We start from the raw sequence: 26,102 nt of genomic DNA on the forward strand, positions 1-26,102 counted from the left end.
CAATCACATGCGCCAGGTAAGCTTCACAACCCTTCCTGATCAGTCTCCTTGCAGCAGTGTCTGAGATGACATTAGACAGAAAATCTGTCCTTTCTCCCACAACTATTATTTCATCATTCTCAGGAGTTTTCAGTGTAATCCTTTTCGATCTACAGTCCACTATTTCCCAATGACGTGACAACCAATCTATTCCCAAAATAATGTCAAACTCGTGAAAAGGCAATTCAATTAGGTTTGCAGAGAACTCATACCCCTGAATCCTCAATGGACAACCTTTGTACACTCTATTTACCACCACTCTGTCACCTAGTGGATTAGTGACTAAAATGTCTTGGTCACTTTTCTCTACTTGAATTCCCCTTTCCACAGGTAACTCAATGCAGATGTATGAATGTGTGGATCCTGGATCCACCAATGCATGCACAGGTATGTCATGGAGAGAGAACATACCCCTGATGACATCTGAGGCATCCTGCTCCTCCTGAGCCATCATAGCATATGCCCTTGCTGGTGCCCTGGCCTCTGGCCTCTCAGCTAACTCTAAAGCTGGCCTCTGTGATGTACCAGTTGCCATAGATTTACTTGGCCTTCTACCCCTTTAAGCTGCAAGGGCAGGCCTGTCTGCTTGTGCTGGAGCAGCTGTAACAGTCCACCTTGGGCAATCTCTGATCTGGTGCTTAGTAAACCCACACTAGAAGTAACCCCTAGTCACTCCCCAACATTTACCCTTGTACCACTTATGGCAATGCAGACAGGCTGAAGAAACTGCTGGGGCTGGTCCCCTATACACCATCCCTGGAGAGCTGTCCACTGATGGTGTAGACTAGCCTCTCCTTGGTGTAAACTAAGATATGGGCCTTTAGGACTGGCCCTGACCTTGTGGCTGACTAATACTCTGAGTAGAAGGACCTCTAAACTTTTTACCAGGTGTAAAGGATGAACTAGTCTGACCCGGACCTCTCTTTTACTGTCTATCCCTTCTGCTCTGCTCATTAATTCTAGCCCTTTCTACTTTTAATGCAGCTTCAACCAATTTTCCAAAGTTGGTAATCCCCAAAGTTGTTATCATGAGCTTGATATTATCATTTAACCTTTCTTCAAATCTCCTGCACTTTTTAGCTTCAGTAGGTACTATCTCCCTTCCATATCTACTCAGTCTCACAAATTCCTGCTCATACTCTGATACTGACAATTGTCTCTGCCTCAGGCTAATAAATTTTCTTCTCCTCTCTTTCAAGTACACATTGTTGACATACATCTTTTTAAACTCCGTAAGAAAGAACTCCCATGTGATCTGATCTAGCTGCACCTCTCTGGATACTGTGTCCCACCACTGGTAAGCATCATCCTGAAATAGGGACACAGAACCCTCTAGATTCTACTTTGGGGTGCAGTGAAGTTGTCTTAACACCCTCCCCGTTCTGTCTAGCCAATTTTCGACTATCATGGGATCATCTTTCTTCTTTCCTAGAAAGTCCATAGCCCTATATTTTCTTTTCTTCTCTAAATAGGACTTCTGTGGTGGTGGCGGAGGTTGTGGTTGTGTTGTGGCGGTGGGATTGCCTCCCATCATCAGCCTATAGAATTTGGTCATTTGTTGAAATAACGCAAACTAAGGCTATGCAGGTGCCTCCAGTGCTGGTGGAGCAGGTTCTCCCTTACTTCCAACTTTAGCTCTGGGTGGAGCATGACTCTCCACCTCTTCCTCTACTGCTCTCTACGACGCAGGATCCATATCCTAACCAAAATAATCAAAGACAAACAGATCTGTATTAGTGTCACTTTAACTCTTATAAATGCAATGCATGGTATGGACTCTATCTAGACCTAGAAACACCTAAACCGTGCTTTGATACTACTAAATGTGACACCCCTTACCCATCTACAATGTAGCCAAGCGAGGCATATCACACTTGGTGCCGGAGCGTCTTAACTTATCTCATTTCATTCTTAAATTTTCCACATTTTATTTTTATTAAATTTAAATCTAATTATTTTAACGGAGAAACTGACAGAGTTTTCCTTATTTTATTAATATTTTTATGATTTTCCCACATGATTAAAAAACAAATGTAGTAATATTCTCATTCTCATATTCTGATTCCCATCATCAATTTAATGTCAATCATATAGATACATATGAAATTCCAAATCATTTCCATGCATGCACAACTCAAATATGAAATTTAAAACTTTATTAATTTACACCATTTGCAAATTTAATATACTAATATATATTTCACAATAATTGCATAAGTGTCTGATTTACATTACAAAATGGAAGTTTAATTACAAATTACAAATTTCAAAATGAAAAACTACTAATGAAGCCTAATGGTCCTACCCAAAACACTACACGGATGAGTGATAATGGAGACAATGCAGATCTGACTCTCACCCAATCTGAGGTCTGCTGGGCTCTCGCTCTGTATCTTCAGTATCTACGCATGATAAAAAGCTACGCGCTAAGTAATACAGCTTAGTGGTGCCAATATAAAATAAAAATAAACTAAAATAAATAAATATGCAGAAATTATGTCGTTATTTTATGCAGACTAAATTTCTAGTAATTATTCGTAAAATTCTTAATATTAGTACTTTTATGTTCATTATTTGGTTATAAATTATTAAGACTTATTTTGGTTGCCCAAGTAACCTATAGCAGTTGACTGGACTGGATAAATGGATAAACTGGGACTGGGTACCAAGTACCTCAGGCCATCACACCATCGATCACAAGGTGTCTGCTAGGTGTGCAACAAAACGGCTAATAAGTCATATCAAACATCAGGCATAAAGCCAAGTGTATCAATCATAGCAAAATGGTCATAGGCCATAATATAATGGCATAAAATGCCATAAATCATGAAATGGCACAAAACCAGATACAGTACTGCTATCGAAACCCTATTGGCATGCCAACCTATCCAAACTAATCATATTAGGCATACTAAGACATGTTACAAAGTTAATTGTTTAATTCTTTATACTTAATTTTTAGTGGTTACTATTCACCTTACTATTCATGCATAATTATTGAATTTTTCATAATTAATAGGTAGGTAAGTTCTAATTGCACTAAAATACCACATTTTAGGTTTTACATATGTTGGCATTGGTTACCAATTTCAATTCAAAGCTCGTTGGAAGTTATTTCAAATTTTCAAATTTGGTCACTAAGGTTTACTGTTCCATTGGACCATTCTACAGTGAAAATTTGGCTAAACTTTCTTCATCAAAGTTGTTTCTTAATGTGTCTTCTTTAATTCCCTTTTTTTTGAATCACTCCAATTGGAGTTTTGTAGCTAAGTTATGGCATTTTTACCATAATTGGCCGGATTGGTCATTGCCAGATTTTCTGGGCAGAATTTGGTTCTGGCAGTTTTGGTGTCCAAAATTTAGCTTGCAATTTGAATTGGTTATGGTCAGAATTTGAGTTTCTGTTCTTCATGAAAGTTGTTCTACATTGTCTAAGCTTTCCAAGGGTTCAAGAATCAGGTCATTTGGACCTCTCTACACAAATTATGGCCATATAAACAAATACTGTTTATTTGATTATTTTCCAGGTCCAAAATTTTGATTACCCGGATTTAGGCAAATTTTAGGTCATTTTCAGTTGGTTTTCTGGGCATGGTATCTTCATAAAAAATGTGGGATTATGCCCCTAGTTTTACCTTTAATTAGCCTTGCACCAATTGAAGCTACACAAGTCAAGCTAGGGCTACCCAAACCCACTGGACTCAAAAATCTAGAATTTCCAGCAATTGAGCAACCTCTCCAATTCATTATTCTATGCCACAATTGATCTCAAATTAAGGTCAATTTATCTCAAATGGTCACTAATTGACTATTAAAATACCAATTCGCCATCAATTGAGCAAAAATCTAATTTTGCTTAAACCCTAATTCCCAATTTTTCCATTCTTGCACTACAAATACAATTTAAAATTCTCATTCACTTAAACACATAAAAAGGTATCTCTACACCATTTTAATTCATTTAAAAGTCATCAAATCCTAGCTTCTTCATGGCTGCCAAAATTTTGGGTATACATACATGTGGATTTCATTCCATTTCCTTGCAATTTTCTAACTCAAACTAAGTTCCCAAACAAGAAAAAAGAGAGAGAGTGAAAGGATTGACACTAACCTCACTAAACAGAATTTTCTTCTTGCTAAACTTTAATTTTCTTTCCCTTTCTTAGTAGCCAAATACTCTAGGAGGCTCTAAAGATGACTTTTAATATTGGGGCTTTGAGTTTTTGGGTGAGAAACAAGGGGATTCAAGCTTGAAGAAAAGAGAAAAATGGAGGAGATGAGGGAGAGCTGGTTCAGCCAGCTTGTGGAATAAAGAAGAAACGGATTTTCTTTTTAATGTTTTGACTTCTTTTATCCTTTTAATGAGTTTTAAGTGTGCTTGTTGCATGGTGATTGGCTAAGAGGTTTTTATTGCATCATGGTGACCTCATGCCCACGTAATAATTAGGATTAAATTTTATTTTCTTTTTCTCTCTTCTCTACTCATTTTTAATTAAATTTTTATAAATATTTATTCACATTTGATATCATCTACCTCACTTACTTGAATGGACAAGTTGGTCAAAAATCATCTCTGAAGGTGAAATGATCAAAACGCCCTTCGTTTTACTTAATGATCTAAAATTATCTGTACTGATTTAGAAAATTTCTTAGTATTTTCTTGATGTTCTATTACTATCTAAGGCTCAATAACTCTTCACTGGAGTCCCCAAAATTATTTCGTAGAGTTTCTCCACGGGTCTAGAGTCGCTAACTATCTTCACAGTCGCTTCTCATTAGGTCACCCATTGTCAGAGCACTAGCTCATTTAACCTTGTTGTATTTTATTACTTAAATTTTTCCTTAATTTTTCTTATCATTATTTGGTTTATTTATGACTCCTCACTCTAGTTTAAATATAGTTCCAGACATTCTGGCTGTTCGAACAGTCATTAGTCATCAGAACAGTAGAATGTACAGACTACCTAAAGTGAGGGCGTTACACTATCATTAATATTTCTCAATAAATATACATCAAATAATTATAATACAAACATAATAGCATTAAATAGGCTTCATATAATGGAAACCCTAATTATATAAAACCCTACCTTAATTGGCAATAACTCTCAAAATTTATGAAATTTCTTAGCACTAACTTTGATTATAAGTCCTAATCAATCTCAATCAACTTTCAATTCACCAAAACCTTGACTCTCCTTTTTGTTCTCCCAAACTGAAATCCCTTCCTTCAATAACATCTATAATTTCAATCAATATTCATAGTAATCTCTACAATCAAACTTGAATTCCATTACTTCACAACTAACTAAGCTTAAATCATAACTTGCCTCAATTGGTCAACAATTCTTCTTCACTAATCTTTCAAATGTCTTAGAATCCTTGCATGATTTCTTCAAATCAAAGCTTAATACAAGGTTTTCTCTTAATTTCCTATAAAAATTATGACGAAATTCATGTGTTTAGAGCTTAGAAAATGAAGCTTTAATGGAGGAAAAGAGAGAGAGAGATGGACAACAAGGGATGGGAAGAAGAAGATGATAGAGATAAGATGACGGCGGTGGTTAAGTGTATTAATGAGGTGTCATTATAATTAATATTCTTGTCTTATTTGTTGCATAAATATCTAAATGAATATAATTATAATTCTAATTCTAATTATTATAATATAACAATTCCATCCATGTCCTCATTAAAATTTTAAATTCCTTTCGGTTAATTAAGTCCCATTCTAATACATCAGTTTCACTTAATTTAATTAATATTTCAATCAAAAGTTAACTCTTCAAGTGAATTGATCAAAATATCCTTCATTGGGTTATAGTCCATCTTTTTCAATAATACCGATTAAGTCCATAATCTGATGGTCACTTCGGTTTTTATTCTGCATATTTTTATTAATTTCCATTTTATTTTTATTCCTCGAGTTGGCTTTGAGTAATACTATTCACAGACCGAAAATAGTACTATTCAGAGCTCGAAATTCTCGGAATGTTACAACTCTTCCCCTCTAAAGAGAAATTTCGTCCTCGAAATTAACCTAATGTAAATAGCTGAGGATACTGCTGCCTCATTGTCTCCTCGCTCTCCCAAGTGGCTTCCTTTGTGTTATAGAGTCTCTAGAGCACTTTCACTAATGGGATCTTCTCATTCCGCAATTCCTTGATTTCTAGAGCTAAGATTTTTACTGGTTCCTTTTCATATGTCAAATCTGGTTGTACATCAATTGTCTCCACTAATATGACATATGAAGGATCCGATCTATACTTCCTTAGCATCGAGATACAAAATATATTATAGATCTCATCCAATTCTGACAGTAAAGCTAGCCTATAGGCTACCGGACCCATATGTTCAATGATTTCTTATGGATCAATAAACCTCGGGCTTAACTTACCCTTCTTCCCAAATCTTAACACCTTTTTCCATATTGAGGTAACTTTATCACCGACTTCATATTCTATGTCTTTTCTTTTTAAATCCGCATATGACTTTTGCCTATCTGAGGCAACTTTCAAACTAGCTCTGCTCACCTTTACCTTCTTCTCAGTCTATTTCACCAAATCTGACCCCATAATCTTATCTTCACCCAATTCTGTCCGGCATAAAGGTGTCCTGCACTTTCTCCCATACAATGCTTCATAAGGAGCCATCTTTATACTTGCCTGATAACTATTGTTATATGCAAATTCTACTAATGGTAGATGCCTATCCCTACTTCCTTTAAATTCCATAACACAGCTTCTTAACATATCCTCAAGTATTTAGATTACTCTTTTTAACTACCCATCAGTCTAAGGATGAAAAGTTATGCTATAATGCAAATGTGCACCCAAGGCTTCCTATAACTTCTTCCAAAACCTATATGTAAACCTCGGGCCTCAATCTGATATGATCAATATTGGCACCTCATGTAATAGAACTATCTCACTTCTATACAATTCTGCTAACTTCTCGAGTGAGTAATCGGTTCTAACTGGTAGGAAGTGAGCTGACTTCATCAATCTATCTACTATTACCCACACTGTATCATGTTTTTTCTGTGTAAGAGGTAGACCAATGACAAAATCCATCATGATACGGTTCCATTTCCACTCAGGTATAGCTATAGGTTACAGCAAACCTGATAGAACTTGGTGCTCTACCATAACTTGCTGACATATTAGGCATCTAGTCACATAGTCAACATTGTCCTTCTTCATACTAGGCCACCAATAATAAGACTTCAAATCATGATACATATTCGTACTCCTAAGGTACATAGCATAAAAGCTACTGTGTGCCTCTTTCAAAATGCTCTTCTTCAATTCTTCATCATCTGGCACACATATTTTTCCTTTATAATACAAGCACCCATCTTCCTTTATCTCATACCTATTCTCTTTCCCCTCTTTGATTCGGCCCATAATGGTCATCAACTTCTCATCTAGCTTCTATACTTTTTACACCTGTTGCAGTAGACTCGGCTTTACTTGCAATTCGGCTCATATAGCCCCATCTTGTGCTAAAGCCAAATGAGCATTCAAAGTCCTTAATGTCACCAATGACTTTCTACTAAGTGCATCTGCCACTAAATTTGATTTCCCAAGGTGATAGTCAATAACGCAATCATAATCCTTTGAACTTAATCCATCTTCTCTGTCTCAAGTTGAGTTCCTTCTGGGTTGGCAAATATTTAAGACTTTTATGATTCGTGTAGACATAACACTTTTCACCATATAAGTAATGCTTCCATATCTTTAATGCAAATACAATTGTCGCTAATTCAAGATCATGGGTAGGGTAGCTCTTTTCATGCGGTTTTAGCTACCAAGAAGCATAAGCAACCACTTTTCCTTCCTGTATTAGAACACACCCAAACCCATTATGCGAAGCATCACTATAGACCACAAAGTCTCTCCCTAATAGTAGTTGTGTGAACACTGGCACTTCAGTAAGCATAGCCTTCAATTTCTCAAAACTGGCTTGGCACTTATCATTCCAATCAAACTTCACACTCTTATGCAATAGCTTAGTCAATGGAGCTGTTATAAGAGAGAATCCTTTCACAAATCTACTATAGTAGCCTAGCAATCCTAAGAAACTTCTGACTTTCATTCATTCTTAGGCGGTATCCATTCCACTATAGCTTCTATCTTCTTGGGATCCACTCTAATCCCATTAGCTGATACTATTTGTCCAAGGAAAGAAATCTCATTTAACCAGAATTCACATTTAGATAACTTAGCATATAGCTTCTTTTCCCTCAAAGTCTGCAATACAATCCTCAACTATTTATCATGCTCATCCTAGTCCTTAGAATACAACAGTATACCATCAATAAAGACCACTACAAACCGATCCAAATAAGGATGAAAGATACGGTTCATAAGGCCCATGAATGCCGCTGGTACATTTATCAACTCGAATGGCATCACCAAAAATTCATAATGCCCATACCAGGTCCTAAAAGCAACCTTAGGTACCGGGTCCTAAAAGCAATCTTAGGTACATCTGCCTACTTTACCCTTAGCTGATGATACCCCGATCTGAGATCAATTTTGGAGAAAACACCTACTCCCTTTAACTGATCAAACTGATCGTCTATCCTAGGCAAAGGATACTTATTCTTTACCGTCACTTTATTCAATTATCGGTAGTCTATACATAATCTCAATGTCCCATCCTTCTTCTTCACAAACAACACTGGTGCTCCCCATGGTGATACACTAGGGCTTATAAACTCCTTATCTAACAGTTCTTGCAATTGTACTTTCAACTCCTTTAACTCCGTCAGTGCCATCCTATAAGGAGCAATCAATATGAATGCTATACCTGGCATCACTTCAATTGCAAACACTACTTCTCTTTCTAATGGTAAACTACACAATTCCTCTGGAAACACATCTAAAAAGTCACATACGGTGGGTATATCTTGGAGACTAGACCCAACCTTCATAGTATCAATCACATGTTCTAGGTATGCTTCACAGCCCTTTCTTATCAGTTTCCTAGCTACCGTGGTCGATATGACATTAGAAAGGTAGCCCGTCTTTTCACCCATAACTATCACTTCTTCATTACTGGCAGTTTTCAAGGTGATCTACTTCAACCGAAAATCTACCATCACTTGATGATGCGATAACCAATCCATCCTCAGTATCATGTCAAATTCATGGAATGGCAGCTCAATCAAGTCAGCTAAGAACTCATGTCCCTGAATTCTTAAGGGACAACCCTTATAGACTTTATTCACCACTATGCTATGGCTTAAAGGGTTAGTGACCAAAATATCTTGCTCAGTCTCATCTATCTGAGCTCCTCTCTCCACAGGCAAGGCAATACAAATATATGAATATGTGGATCCTGGGTCTACCAATGCATGCACAGGCATATCATAGAGAAAGAAGGTACCCTGGATCAGGTCGGGCATATCCTGTTCCTCCCGGGCTCTCATACCATAGGCACGAGCCGGTGCCCTGACCTCTGGTCTCTCTACTGTCTCAGATCTCTCAGTCTATGTTGGAGTAATAGAAGCACTCCCTCAAGGGCAATCTATCTGAAAATGATCTGTGGCCCCACATCTGAAGCAATCCTTAGTCAAGTACCAGCACTCTCCTCTATGTCTCTTGCCACAATGACTACATGCGACTGAGGCTGCTCCCTTGGCTACTGTCCCTAGAGAACTAGCCACTGTTGTTGCTGACTAGCCTCTCCCAGGTATAGTCTATGACTTCGGCCTCTGTGACTGGCTCTGGCTCTGAGATCCCCTGGCCTCTTACTAGCTGTGGCTAAAGAGCTAGACTACCCTAGGCCTCTCTTATACTGTCTGTCTCTATGGCTCTACTCACTATCTCTAACCCTCTCCACATTCAGAGCAGCCTCCACCATTTGAGAAAAATCCATAATCCGAAGTGTTGGAATATGGAGCTTCACATTATCATTCAACCCCTCCTCAAACCTATGGCATCTGTCTACCTCAGTAGGTATAACCTAGAGGGCATAATGGCTCAATTGCATAAACTCCCGCTTATACTCTGATAAAGTCAACTGTCTGTACCTCAAACCAATGAACGCCCTCCTCCTGGCCTCTAGATATATGTGGCTAATGTACTTTTTCCTAAACTTAGTCAAAAAGTACTCCCATGTCACTGCCGCGGACACTGTGTCCCACCGCTGGTAAGCATCCTCTTAAAGAAGGGAGACTGCATCCTCTAAACTCTTCTCTAGAGTGCAATGTAGCCGCTGGAAAACCCGCTTTGTCCTCTCTAGCCAGTGTTCGATGGCAGTTGGATCATCATCTTTCTTACCCTTAATGTCAATGCCTCTCTTCTGCCTCCACTAGAACAGGTAGGAGCATAGCTCTCTACCTCCTCATCCACCGGCTGAGGGAATTTAGGCTCGGTGGGGTCGGACTCCATATTAACCTATAATAGACAGGAGAACAGATCTTCATTAATGTCACCTCGACTCTTAACGAATGCAATGTATGACTTGCACTCTTTGTCCTTCTACCTATCTAGGTCCAAGAATTCCTAAACCTTGCTCCAATACCACAAAATATAATACCTCCTTACCCAATCTACAGTGTAGCCGAGCAAAGAAATGCCACACCCTGTGCTAAAGCACCTAATCTTATCTTATTTAATTGATGATCAATTTAATTCCATCATAATTTAATCAAGGAAATTTTAAATGGAAATTGCAAGAGTTTTCCCGTATTATTAATATTTTACCTGTTAAAGAATTGTCCTGTTAAAATTATCCATATTGGAAAATCTCAAATATATAACAACTTCAAAATCACAACTCATATTTCGTTTTCTATTTACATCCATTTCTATACATAAATTTCCTTCGTTATATTCATTTACAAAATGTGTACATTTATCATACATCTTAAAATTTAATTACAAACTTTATATTTAATTACAATACATATGATCATGCACTACTGCCGACCAATGATCTCTACCAGAATAATGTGTGGAGGTAACAATGACCACTATTGTAGATCAGTCCAAAGTCTACTGGGTCCTATTGCCTGGACCTGTGTGAGGAGAAACCGTAACACTAAGCATTTCTGCTTAGTGGTGCACTAATATAATAAAAGTGTAATATACAAACAAAAATAATTTCCATGCTTATTTGAAATAAGGAAAATACACATTTAAATATTCATAAATCATTGAAAAGAATGTAGAATTTATAACATCAAACTTTTGTAGTCATTTCATTTGTGTAATTACGTAACGATTTTGGATACCTTTCATAATATTTTCTCTTGTTTTCTCATATTTCCATATTTTCACAATCTTTGGAAATATTTATTTTTATAGGATCTTTCCTTTTCTTTATTTCGATATTCAACTTTTTTAGGCACCCAAAGTAACCTTTAACAGGACTGTTTGGACTGGATACGTAAGTTTTACTGGTTCTGGACACTCGGTGCCTCGAGCTGTCATAGCGTCATACACATCGGTGCCTGCCGAGTATGCAAAATAATTAGGCATAAAAGCCATGGGAATAATCATATTGGACCCTCAATGCCTGCCAATGATTATTCAAAGCAATCATGAATAAGGGATAACCATATCGGACACTTGGTGCCTACCAATGGTATCCAGGCATAGAAGCCATGGGCAGTATTGCTAATCTCATCCCTTCTTGGCATGCCAATCTATCCAACCCTTGCACTACTGTCTACGCATACTCAGGCTAATTTATTATCATTAGTAATTCAATGTTCTCATTATTTCATCATTTTGTTATCATTCTTCTATCATTCCATCATCATCTCATTCATCACAGGAACATAGGTCCTAAACACAATTTCACATGCCATTCATACATAACTTGCCATTGGCATTAATCACAATTTATATTTTAAATAATTATGCTTACATTTCATAAATTTCAGATTTGGTACCTTAACTTCCTTAATAGATTTGGCCAAGGTACAGTAGGAACTAGGCCATACCTTCTTCATGAGAATTGTAGATCTATGTCTTATATTTATTTTGGCTTTAGAATCATTCAATTTGCCTAGCTTGAGTTATGTCCATTTTGCCAAAACTGTTCTAGTGACCAAATCTCAGTTTTTCAGGTCACTTCCAGAACCCAAGCAGATTTCTGGACTCACATTTTTAAACAAATTTGGATAGGTTACAGCAATAATTTAGTATCATGGCCCTCATATGAATTGTTCTCCTATGGCTCCAGATTACATAGGTTCAAGAATTACTTAATTTGGAGTTTTGTTGAATGAGTTATGCTCAATTTAGTGTGTACTATTCATTTAGTCATTTTTCAAGATTTCAGTTTTGCATTATAGGATTATGGCCATCATTTAGGTATCTTCCAGTTAGTTTCAGGTCAAGTATTTTTCATGAAAATTTTAGCATATTGTCTTATCTTTAATTTGCCTTTGGTTTCACATCAATTAGAATTATGTAGCTCAAGTTATAAGCATTTAATCCCACTGGATTCAAGTTGTCCAAATTCACACTTAATGCACATTAACAATTTATTTAATTTCTTCACCCTATCATTAATATTTCTCAATAAATACACATCAAATAATCATAATATAAGCATAATAGTATTAAATAGGCTTCATACTATGAAAACCCTAATTGTATAAAACCCTAACTTAATAGCAATAACTTTCAAAATTCATGAAATTTCTTATTACTAACCTTGATTATAAGTCCTAATCAATCTCAATCAACTTTCAATTCACCAAAACCTTGACTCTCCTTCTTGTTCTCCCAAACTGAAATCCCTTGCTTCAATAATATCCATAATTTCAATCAATATCCATAGTAATCTCCATAATCAAACTTAAATTCCATTAATTCATAACTAACTAAGCTTAAATCATAGCTTACCTCAATTGGTCAACAATTCTTCTCCACTAATCTTCCAAATGTCTTAGAATCCTTGATTGATTTCTTCAAATCAAAGATTAATACAAGGTTTTTTCTTAATTTCCTATAAAAATTATGGAGAAATTCATGTGTTTAGAGCTTGGAAAATGAAGCTTTAATGGAGGAAAAGAGAGAGAGAGAGATGGACAACAAGGGATGGGAAGAAGAAGATGATAGAGATGAGATGATGGTGATGATGAGGTGTATTAATGAGGTGTCATTATAATTAATATTCTTGTCTTATTTGTTACATAGATATCTAGATGAATATAATTATAATTCTAATTCTAATTATTACAATATAATAATTCCATCCACGTCCTCATTAAATTTTCGTACTTCTTTTGGTTAATTAAGTCTCATTCTGATACATCAATCTTACTTAATTTAATTGACATTTCAATCAAAAGTCAACTCTTTAAGTGAATTGACCAAAATGCCCTTCATCGGGTTACAGTCCATCTTTTTCAATAATACCGATTAAGTCCATAACCAAATGGTCACTTTGGTTTTTATTCTGCTTAATTAATTTCCATCTCATTTTTAATCCTCGAGTTGGCTTTGAATAATACTATTCAGAGACTAGAAATAGTACCTTTCAAAACTCAAAATTCTCGGGACGTTACACTAGGTTTCATGCAATATATAAACTCTTTATACTATTGCAAAAACACTTAGTTTTGGTCATCAAATATGTTTCACAATCGCTAACAAGTCTAATTAGCCATTAGGAAACAAAACCTATAAATTTACAAGTTATGATTTACAGAGAAAACTCACCTTAAAGGCACAGAATCAAATTCCCACACTAAATCCAGGGAGTGAAGCCACCAAGTGTTAGTTCTCTAACTTGTCCACACAAGCCTCTTGATCAAAGCATCTTGATCTAAGCTATAACTCTTGATTCTCCTTCCTTATGGTTATACCAAATTGGAAGGAAAGAAGAAGATTAGTATTTCTGGGCTCTAAGTAAGTAGAAGTAGTGAGAAACATTTTCTCAAGGTTTGATTCAAGATCAACAACACTTATTTCTCTTGAATTTCAAGTTAGGAAGATGAAAGAAAACTTTGGCCATGGAGGAAACAAGGTTTGGCCAAGAAGAAAATGAAGAAGATCAATTTTTGTCTTCTTCCACTATCATTTTATTAAATCAATTTCTTTAATTAAAATCAATTAACAAGTGTCCATCTCTCATTTAACTCTTAAATGAGTTTTTAAATTTTGATTGGCACACTTGTCAAAGCTTAATCTTAATTAAGAAATTAATTTTAATTAATTAGTATTCTTAATACTAATTAATTTACCTCCCATATTTGACCAAATCAAACTTGTCAAATTTTGATCAAGATTAATTCTAAATTAATCAAATTAATTTTCTTCCAGAAGCTTGGTTATTCAAGTTTATATTTAAATACTTTAAATATTAACTTGAACATTTTCATAAATAAATTTAGTTTCAAGTCATGATAGTAACTTTGCAAACTAAATTTATTGAATCAATTAATTAATTAAACTATTTAATTAATTAATCAAATTAACTTTGCTTTGATCATGTTGCTCTTATGTGTGTGACTTACTAAGTTTATTACTAATTAGCAATGAGAATAATATTAACTCTTTAATATTATTGGAACCATTCCAAACTCAAAATAAAATTCCCTTTTCATTTAAGTTCTCAAAAATCATGGTTGACATCTAGCATACTATAACTACCCAATCAGTTACGAATTAATTCCTTAATTCATGAACCTTGATTGTACATACCATGCACTAAAATCTCTCTATTACAAAATTCTATATCTAGCTATAGTCATGGTTTATGTCAAACTCTTATTGCTTAGAATCATGTGTCATCTTTTAATTCTAATTCTTTATTTATAAGACTTCCCTATTAGAAACTCTTTTCTGACTAAGTCTATCTATCCTGATCAAGAACTTAAATCCATTAAGAATAATTAAATGGACATAGAATTTTATCCCTATTTACTTAGGGTAAGGGATCCCATTTTGACTAACACTTATTTTCATATATAACTAGTCGGAGCCAACACATGCCCATTATACTCATATTTAGTACATGCATGAAAGCAATATCAAACTCAAACCACCTATATACAAGATAACTATGTTATCTCAAGTCAAGAGATTATATGCACTATTATGATCTAGATGACTTTTTATTGATAAGAGTAAACTCTAAGCAAAGTCATCTTATGTCACTGGCGGCCTAGAATGTTCTGTCACTCATATTCTTAACCACTTAAGAATAAAACATCTAACAAGCTATTAAATGACTTTTTTAATTAAATTCAAATCATTTATATTTAAAAGAAAATAATATTTGCCATTAATGGAAAATAAATGTTTATAAGATATAATACAATGATATGCTCTAGGGTATACTACTAATAATCTACCACTTACACTAAAGCCATTCATTACAAAATCTTAGAACTATATTCTCAAGATATCAATCTAACTTGTTTTGTGTCATGGCCTTGATGAAGGGATCAGCAGAGTTATACATTGATGCCATTTTCTGTATGGCTCTATTGCCTCTCCTAACTATTTCTCTGATAATGTAGTTGCGCCTTTCTATGTATTTGGATTTCTGGTGAGACCAGGGTTCCTTTACTTGGATAATAGCACCATTGTTGTCACAATATAATGAAATTGGTGACATAATTAAAGAAACCTCTCCAAATTCTGTTACAAACTTCTTTATCCAAATAGCTTCCTTTGCAATAATGTACTCAGCCTTTGTAGTGGAGTCTGTAGTTGTTATCTACCTGGAACTCTTCGAGCAAACTACACCTCCATTACATATGAACACAAAACCAGAGATATACTTTCTATCATTCACATCTAATTGAAAATCAAAATCTATAAATCCATCTAGTTGTAGATCACCTCCTCCACACATCAAGATTAAATCCTTAGTTCTTCTTAAATACTTAAGGATATTCTTGACAGCAATCCAATGTTCCAAACCTGGATTAGATTGAAACCTACTAGTCAAACTAACAACATAAGAAATATCTGGCCTTGTACATAACATTGCATACATAAGGCCTCCAATTGTCAAAGCATATGAAATCCTTGCTATTTTCTCTCTTTTCTCAGGTGTCTTTGAAGACGTCTCTTTGGAAAGGTAGATACCATGCCTTACAGTTAACAATCCTCTCTTGGAATCAAGCATGTTGGACCTCTTTAATATCTTTTCCAAGTATAGACTTTGGGACAAACTTATCTCTGTAGATATAAATTTCCAAAATATGGGTTGCTTCCCCTAAGTCTTTCATGGAGAAAGTATTTGACAACTAGATTTTTACAGTAGTTAGTGAAGGAACGGAAGTGTAAAAAACATAAGTTTATACCATTGAATTCAAAATTTTTCACCTAGGGTCACATGCATCATGCAAGATTTATTTTTATCTATTTGATTTCAATGATAAACAACATATTAAAACTCTTTTAATATGTTTTTGGATCTGTATTTGCCATTTAAGATTTTAAAATTAATCAAATTAATTTTAGAACCCTAGATTAAATCAAAAACAAATACACTAACCTCTTGATGCACTGCAGTGTATTTGTGCCTTTCAGATGTATCTTCAGGACAACAGATATTGTCCCTCTAGCTTGTCCACATCAAGAACACCTATGGCAGCCCTTGAACAGCTTTTAAAGTTTTTTCTATTATTTAGAAAATCAAGTTCTGCCTTTTTGAGGTTAAAGATGTAAACAGGACACTAGAAACAATTTTTAGTATTTTTAATTCAAGAGATTATTTGCTAATCTCTTGGAATAGATGAGAGAAGAAGATGAAGAGAGAATGGGAGCTTCAAGGTGGCGGCACAAAGGAGGATAGCTGCTGGTTGTTTATTTTCTTTTCATAACAACACTTATATAGCTAGGTCAACACATTAAACCCTTGCCACATGTCACCCTTTGATTAGTTCTAGGTTTAATTGACCCAATCACATTGTGCCAAGTGTCAAACCTATGTTTAATCTTAATTTTATTAATCTTACATGATTAAAAGACATTTGGCAAGCTTATGTGTAATTCCATGTGTCACCATCTCATGGTGCCACTTGTCACCCTGTGAAATGACCAAAATGCCCCTGTGTCTTAATTTTGAGTTCTCAACCCAAAATAATTATTTCTCTTCTTCTAATCAATTTATATCAAATATAAATTAATTAATTAATCTCTATTAATTAATTTATCATTAATTAAATTCATATTTAAGCACTTTAAATATAAATTTAACTTATACTATACATCCAATAATCTAGATTTGGTTTCAAGTCATGCTAGGGACTTTGCAATCTAATTGCAAACCAAACATATTTAATTAATCAATTAAACTCTTTAATTAATTAATTAAATCATATTTAATTAGGTGATAACTTGTGTATTTGTATGACTTACTAGGCTTATCACTAATTGGCAATGAGATATGATATCAACTCTTAATATCATCAGAACTCTTTCTTACCATAAATGATTTCTCTAAATCATTTTATGCACCTCATAGACCATGGTTAACACCTAGCATAGTATGCCATGGCCACCCAATTAGTAATAAGGTTTACCTTAAATGAACCTATAATCATATGTTACCATGCACTAGAATCTCTCTGTTACCAAATCCCAACTCAAGCTAGAGTCATGGTTTATGTCAAACCTCATTTGCTATGAATATTATGTTCTCTTTTAATTCCAGTTTTTTATTAAAAAGATTTTCTCATCAGAAACTTTTTTCTGATTAAATCTATATGTCCTGGCCAGGAACTTAAAATATTAAGAACAATTAAATGAACATAGGATTTTATTCCTATTTACTTAGAGGAACAGATTCCATCTTGATCAACACCTACCTCCATATATAACTAATAGGAGCCAACACATGCCTATATACCCATACATTGTACAAGTATGAAAGCAGTATCAAACTCAAACCACCTAGATACAAGATAATTGTGCTATCTCAGATCTAAAGATTATATGCACTAATATGATTTATAACAAAACATTAACAAGAGTAAACTCCATGTGCTTGTCATAAGTGTCACTGGTTCAGCCTACTTATCATGTATAAGTGCCTATCATGTTTGTCATATGGCTATCTTATTTATATCTCATATAAATAACTTGGGAACAAACATGAATACAATATTTCTGGATAAGTCATGTCCTTATTATGAAGTATCCTCGATTGTGAACCTATTTATGATACTTTGTACTAGAAATACTATCACTCATATTCTTAACAACTTAAGAATAGAATTTCTAAAAAAATATCAATGGACCTTTTCTATTATACATAAATATATTATGTAAACGGAAAAGTGGAAATGCCTTTTATTAATAAAAACATGTACAAGATACATACTAAATGATATGCTCTAGGGTATACTACTAACAATCTCCCATTGGCACTAGAGCCATTCATTACAATATCTTAGAACCATCTTCTTAAGATGTCGGTCTAGCTGAGTCTGTGACATAGGCTTAGTGAATGGATCAGCTAGACTTTCAGCTGATGCTATTTTCTGCATAGCTACATCGCCTCGTCCAACTATTTTTCTGACAATGTGGTAGCACCTTTCTATGTGTTTGGATTTCTGGTGAGACCTTGGTTCCCTAGCCTGTATGACTGCTCCATTGTTGTCACAGTGTAGTGGAACTGCTAACTCAATGGAAGGAACTACTGTAAGTTCTGTCACGAACTTCTTTATCCAAACAGCTTCCTTTGCAGCATCTGATGTAGAAATATACTCAGCCTCAGTAGTGGAATCTGCAGTCATGCTCTGTTTGGAACTCTTCCAACTGATTGCACCTCCATTACAAATGAACACATATCCAGAGGTAGACTTTCTATCATCGATATCTGATTGGAAATCAGAATCAGTATAACCATTCAATTGCAAGTCTCCAACTGCATAGATCAAGAATAAATCCTTAGTTCTTCTCAAGTACTTAAGGATATTCTTGACAGCTGTCCAGTGTTTTAAATCTGGATTGGATTGATACTTGCTAGACAAACTAACAGCATATGCGATATCCAGCCTAGTACACAACATTGCATACATTAAACTTCCAATAGCCGAAGCATATGGAATCCTGGCCATCTTATCTCTTTCTTCAGGTGTCTTTGGAAACATCTCTTTAGAAAGATGGATACCATGTCTCACTGGTAACAATCCTCTCTTAGAATCAAGCATGTTAAACCTTTTTAACACCTTTTCCAAGTACAAACTTTGGGATAAACCAATTATTCTTTTCGCTCTATCTCTATGGATGCGAATCCCAAGAATATAGGTTGCCTCCCCTAAGTCTTTCATGGAGAATGTATTTGACAACCATACCTTTATAGCTGTTAACATACCTGTGTCATTACCCATCAACAGTATGTCATCCACATATAAGATAAGAAAAGTGATAGCACTATCACTAACCTTCTTATAAACACATGGCTCATCCTTATTTTTGATAAAACCAAATGATTTAATGGCTTCATCAAAATGGATGTTTCAACTCCTCAAAGCTTGCTTCAATCCATAAATGGATCGCTTTAGCTTGCATACCTTGGAACCATCTTGGGATTCAAAACCCCTAGGTTGTTCCATGAAAATGTTTTCTTCAATGTATCCATTGAGAAAAGCTGTTTTGACATCCATCTGCCAAATCTCATAATCATAGTATGCAGCTATTACTAATAGAATCCTAATTGATTTAAGCATGACAACAGGCGAGAAAGTCTCCTCATAGTTGATTCCTTGCCTTTGGTGAAACCCTTTCGTTACTAGCCTTGCCTTATAGGTCTCTACCTTTCCATCAGAACCAATTTTCTTCTTGAAAACTCATTTGTTCCCTATAGGTACAATACCTTTAGGTGGGTCAACAAGATCCTAAACTTGATTCTTATACATGGAATCAATTTCGGATTTCATAGCATCAATCCATTTTGAAGAGTCTATATCTGATATAGCTTCTTCATAGGTAAGTGGATCATCTCCATGATCTACTTCTTCATGAGTAGACAACTCTTGTTCTTCTTCATGAAGGAAACCATATCTCACTGTTGGGTGAGATACCCTAGTTGTTCTATGAGAAACAGCTGTAGATGTTTCATCAACGGGTGTAGGTTGATAAAATGGATCTATATCCATCTGATCTATTGGTTGGTCAGAATTCTCCAATTCTAACTCTATTTACCTTCCTTTACCTCCTTCTTGAACAAACTGTTGTTCAAGAAATGTGGCATCTCTACTTATCACAACCTTTTGTGAAGTAGGCAAATAAAAATAATATCCAAAACTATCTTTTGGATATCCAACAAATTGACCTTTTTCTGATCTGGTTTCCCATTTATCAATGTTCAGTTTTTTGACATAAGCTGGACAACCCCAAATCTTAACATGCTTAAGACTTGGTTTTCTTCCATGCCATATCTAATAAGGTGTGGAAGAAACTAATTTTGATGGAATCCTATTCAGAATATACAAAGCTGATTCTAATGCAAATCCCCAAAAGGAGATTGGCATATCAGTATAATTCATCATACTACGTACCATATCCAATAGGGTACGATTTCTCCTTTCAGATACACCATTCAACTGTGGCATTCCTGGAGGAGTCAGCTGGGAAACAATGTCGTGCTCTCTCAAGTATTCATCAAATTCAGTACTCAAATATTCACCTCCACGATATGATTGAAGAGCTTTAATACTCTTTCCTGTTTGATTTTCTACTTCAGATTTAAATTCTTTAAAATTTTCAAAGGATTCATGTTTGTATTTCATCAAATACAAATACTCAAATCTTGATTTATCATCAGTAAAGGTAATAAAGTAATGAAAACCGCCTCTAGCCATTTCCTTAAATGGACCACATACATCACTATATATTAGCTCCAAAATATTTTAGCCCTTGTCCAACAAAGGGTGATCAAGTCATTTTGCCCTGAAGGCAAGAGTCACAAGTTGGAGTAGGCTCAGAGCCCAATGAGGATAGAATCCCTATTTTCTCCAATTTTGCAATCCTATCTTCTACAATATGACATAACTTTAAGTGTCAAATATATTTTGAACTTGAGTTGGTTTTCACCATGGCATTGCATTTATTTAGATCACTTACATTCATTTTGTGTTTGTCATTATTATCTAAATAATAAAGACCTTCATTCATATAACCCGAACCAACATATTTATTTCCAAAATAAATATTGCAAACATCATCTGTGAATTGAAATTCATAGCCATTTCTAGTCAAACTAGATATAGAAATGATGTTCTTAAAAGTATCAGGTATATATAAAATATTATCCAAAAACAAAACATGTCCAAACATGTAAAAAGATTTAGATCCTATGGCTAAAGCTTCAACAGTTGAGCAATTGCCAATCCGGACTCTAACATCTTGAGAACGCAAGCTGCTACTATTTGCTAATTCCTGCATATCATTAGAAATGTGAGAACTAGCACTAGTATCTAAAACCCAAGCTGTAGATGAGCTATGAGTATCATCAGAATCTAAATAACAAGATATGGACATACCTTCCGAAGGTTTATCCTTCTTGTTCTTCAGAGAAGCAAGATACTCTGGGCAGTTTCTTTTCCAGTGCCCATCCTTCTGGCAGTGGAAACACTTTCCTTTGCCTCCATCAACTTTAGTCTTCCCTTTCTGTTTAGCTATTTTCTCGGAAGGACTAGGAATCTAAGGTTTCTTTTTCTTAGTGCCCTTCTTCTTGTTGGACTTTCTAGCAGAAGAAGATGCAATCAAAGCTACCTCTTTTCCTTTATTGCCCGGCATATTCTTTTGGGCAATAACCAGCATGTTGAGTAAACCAGCTAAGGTGCATTCCTATTTAGTCATATGGAAATTTATCACAAGATTCCCAAAAGACTCAGGAAGGGACTGAAGGATCAAATCCATCTGTAGTTGGAAATCCATGTTGAAATCAAGATGTTCCAACTGCTCAATCAGCCGAATCATCTTATGGACATGATCCCCAACATTTTGTCCCTCAGACATCCTCATGCGGAATAGCTGTCTAGATATCTCATACCTAGCATTCATGCTATGCTCACCATACAACTCTTGTAAGTGAAGGAGGATCTCACTCGCACTCTGCATGTTCTCATGCTACTTCTATAACTCATTACTCATGGAAGCAAGCATGTAACACTTAGCTCTCATATCATGCTCCTTCCACTTGTCCAAAGTTTCATATTCCTCTTGAGTGGCCTCTAGAGGTAAGAGACCAGGAACATTTGAATCTAGAACATATCCTATATGTTCAAGATTCAGGAAAAGTTTCAAATTTCTTAGCCAATCAGAGAGATTAGGTCCTGTCAACCTATTGCGATCAAGTATGCTTGCAAGGATATTGGATGGTGGTGGTTATTCTGTGCTCATTATTATCAGAAAATTAACTATAGAAAATAACCAGATTAATTAGTAAATGTATCAAGTAATTAACCAAAATGATTATGGTCTTTTAATCAAATTGGTCCTCTCACTAACTTAGCGAATCCTACCCTTCCAACGTAGAAAACAGAAATCCTAGCTGGATGGATTTCTAGTGGGTGATTGAATTCTTATAATTCTATTGATCATCCTCAGGTACATCCATTATTGGAATTACAATAAACTATAAGTGAGCAACTCCTTGCTTATCACATCTCATGTGAGGTTCAATCCTTTACCTAGCCCCTAATGCTCAAAATCTCATGTACATCCATTATTGACTTATCTTGCATTAGTTAAGTTGATCCCATTGAGCCAGTAATCATGCAAATAATTTTAATGTCCTCAGGTACATCCAATATTGGCCACCAAACCATTTACATATTTACAACATCTCATGCTTAACAATTATTCTTAAGAAAATCCCTTAAAGTAATTGCATCTTATGCAAGTATTTAAAATTTCTTAAAATAATTGCCCCAATGGAGGGCCCATGTTATAATTAATTTAATTATAGCATTTCCAACTTAATCATTTGTTTGAAAGATTTTATGCTCATCCTAATTACTATTAAGGTCTCACTTTGCACATTATCCATTTAGCATGCATATATCATATAATTGCATATATTCCCATACATCTCATACATTCATGGATAAGCAGTAAATATGGTATGATCATCAACTTTCTAAGGGATTCAATTCTGAGCCACCAAGAATTGAATCAGGGCATTCCTAGTTGCATTTCATTCATTCATTTTACAAGAGTTGCTGAAGAAGTACATAATCAACACTTGATCTTGAATTTCTCCCACTGGTCCCACCAATGCTCTTGACCTCCTTGAACTTCTTGCAATCCAATATTACATAGTAATCCTTGGTATACCAAGACGAATTTACAAGAACTTAAATAAATGAAATTACAACCCAAAAATTATTACAAACTTAATAATACATGCCCAAAATAAATTAAAATAAATTAATTAATTTACATTCCCAAAGAAATATAAAAGAGATAAATCCAATCATATTGGTCTTTTATAGTCTATGATCATCCATCATGCATATCAATATTTAACAATTAAATAAAACATACATACTTAAATTAAATTGAATATCTCATATTCAACTTAAAAATCCATATTTGAATATGATTCAAATAAATTTAAAAATTCATAGTGGAATCTCATTCAAACAACCTTAAAAATTCAAATTTGAATCACATTCAAACAACCTTAAAAATTCAAATTTGAATCACATTCAAATAATTTTTAAAAAATCATATTTGAATCACATTCAAACAATTTTTAAAAATTCAGATCTGAATATTATTCAAACAACTTTAAAAATTCATATTTGAATCACATTCAAACAACTTTTAAAATTCAGATTTGAATCACATTCAAACAATTTTTTAAAATTCTGATTTGAATCAAAATTTAATTGTGTGATTATAACTACTAATTAAACACTTTAATTAGTCATAGGATAGGCCTTAGATCATACAAGAATTTCATAACAAAAAGCCAAATCTTGCACCACCCAAGAAAGTACAAACCATGCGCACCATATTGGTGTTCTTCAAGCATACCGCCACACATCCATTGCAACCAGCAATGGATAAATCATCTCATGATCAAAACACACAATTAAATCATATAATCAACAATATAAATTGCAAATATAGTGGCTCTGATACCAATTGAAGGAATGGAAGCGTGAAAAACACAAGTTTATACCATTGAATTTAAAATTTTTCACCTAGGGTCACATGCATCATGCAAGATTTATTTTTATCTATTTGATTTCAATGATAAACAACATATTAAAACTCTTTTAATATGTTTTTGGATCTGTATTTACCATTTAAGATTTTAAAATTAATCAGATTAATTTTAGAACCCTAGATTAAATCAAGAACAAATACACTAACCTCTTGCTGCACTGCAATGTATTTGTGCCTTTCAGATGCGTCTTCAGGATACCAGATGTTGTCCCTCTAGCTTGTCCACATCAAGAACACCTATGGCAGCCCTTGAACAGCTTCTAAAGCTTTTTCTATTATTTAGAAAATCAAGTTCTGCCTTTTTGAGATTAAAGATGTAAACAGGACACTAGAAACAATTTCTAGTATTTTTAATTTAAGAGATTGTTTGCTAATCTCTTGGAATAGATGAGAGAAGAAGATGAAGAGAGAATGGGAGCTTCAAGGTGGCGGCACAAAGGAGGATAGCTGCTAGTTGTTTATTTTCTTTTCATAACAACACTTATATAGCTAGGTCAACACATTAAACCCTTGCCTTATTGTCACCCTCTGATTGGTTCTAGGTTTAATTGACCCAATCACATTGTGCCAAGTGTCAAATCTATATTTAATCTTAATTTTAATCATCTTACATTATTAAAAGACATTTGGCAAGCTTATGCGTAATGCCATGTATCACCATCTCATGGTGCCACATGTCATCCTGTGAAATGACCAAAATACCCCTGTGCCTTAATTTTGAGTTCTCAACCCAAAATAATTATTTCTCTTCTTCTAATCAATTTATATCAAATATAAATTAATTAATTAATCTCTATTAATTAATTTATCATTAATTAAATTCATATTTAAACACTTTAAATATAAATTTAACTTATACTATTCATCCAATAATCTAGATTTGGTTTCAAGTCATGCTAGGGACTTTGCAATCTAATTGCAAACCAAACCTGTTCAATTAATCAATTAAACTCTTTAATTAATTAATTAAATCATATTTGATTAGGTGATAACTTGTGTATGTGTGTGACTTACTAGGCTCATCACTAATTGGCAATGAGATATGATATCAACTCTTAATATCATCAGAACTCTTTCTTACTATAAATGATTTCTCTAAATCATTTTATGCACCTCATAGACCATTGTTAACACCTAGCATAGCATGCCATGGCCACCCAATTAGTAATAAGGTTTACCTTAAATGAACCAATAATCATATGTTACCATGCACTAGAATCTCTCTGTTACCAAATCCCAACTCAAGCCGGAGTCATGGTTTATGTCAAACCCCATTTGCTATGAATATTATGTTCTCTTTTAATTCCAGTTCTTGATTAAAAAGATTTTCTTATCAGAAACTCTTTTCTGATTAAATATATCTGTCCTGACCAAGAACTTAAAACATCAAGAACAATTAAATGAATATAGGATTTTATCCCTATTTACTTAGAGGAACAGATTCCATCTTGATTAACACCTACCTCCATATATAACTAGTAGGAGCTAACACATACCCATATACCCATACACAGTACAAGTATGAAAGCAGTATCAAACTCAAACCACCTATATACAAGATAACTGTGCTATCTCAGGTCTAAAGATTATATGCACTAATATGATTTATGACAAAACATTGACAAGAGTAAACTCCATAAGTGTCACTAGTTCGGCCTACTTATCATGTATAAGTGCCTATCATGTTTGTCATATGGCATGAGACTCACCATTCTATCTTACTTATATCTCATATAAATAACCTGGGAATAAACATGAATACAATATTTCTGAATAAGTCATGTCCTTATTATGAAGTATCCTCGATTGTGAACCTATTTATGATACTTTGTACTAGAAATACTGTCACTCATATTCTTAACAACTTAAGAATAGAATTTCTAACAAAAT

General features: G+C 34.5%; 2 protein-coding genes across 2 annotated transcripts; both read right to left on the bottom strand.

The window, feature by feature from the left end:
* Positions 1 to 964: 964 nt before the first annotated feature.
* On the bottom strand, positions 965 to 8,136 carry LOC131172937 (uncharacterized). The gene is made up of 3 exons (XM_058134570.1): positions 7,850 to 8,136; positions 1,442 to 1,577; positions 965 to 1,348 (listed from the first exon to the last, which is right to left on the bottom strand). Exons 1-3 carry the CDS (start codon positions 8,134 to 8,136, stop codon positions 965 to 967), a joined length of 807 nt encoding a protein of 268 aa, XP_057990553.1.
* A 985-nt stretch (positions 8,137 to 9,121) lies between these two features.
* Positions 9,122 to 10,439, bottom strand: LOC131172938 (uncharacterized). The gene is made up of 3 exons (XM_058134571.1): positions 10,329 to 10,439; positions 9,880 to 10,011; positions 9,122 to 9,535 (listed from the first exon to the last, which is right to left on the bottom strand). Exons 1-3 carry the CDS (start codon positions 10,437 to 10,439, stop codon positions 9,122 to 9,124), a joined length of 657 nt encoding a protein of 218 aa, XP_057990554.1.
* Between the last annotated feature and the right edge of the window lie 15,663 nt (positions 10,440 to 26,102).

This window comes from Hevea brasiliensis, chromosome 14, assembly GCF_030052815.1.
Source record: "Hevea brasiliensis isolate MT/VB/25A 57/8 chromosome 14, ASM3005281v1, whole genome shotgun sequence".
In the NCBI taxonomy this organism is placed as follows: Eukaryota; Viridiplantae; Streptophyta; class Magnoliopsida; order Malpighiales; family Euphorbiaceae; genus Hevea; species Hevea brasiliensis.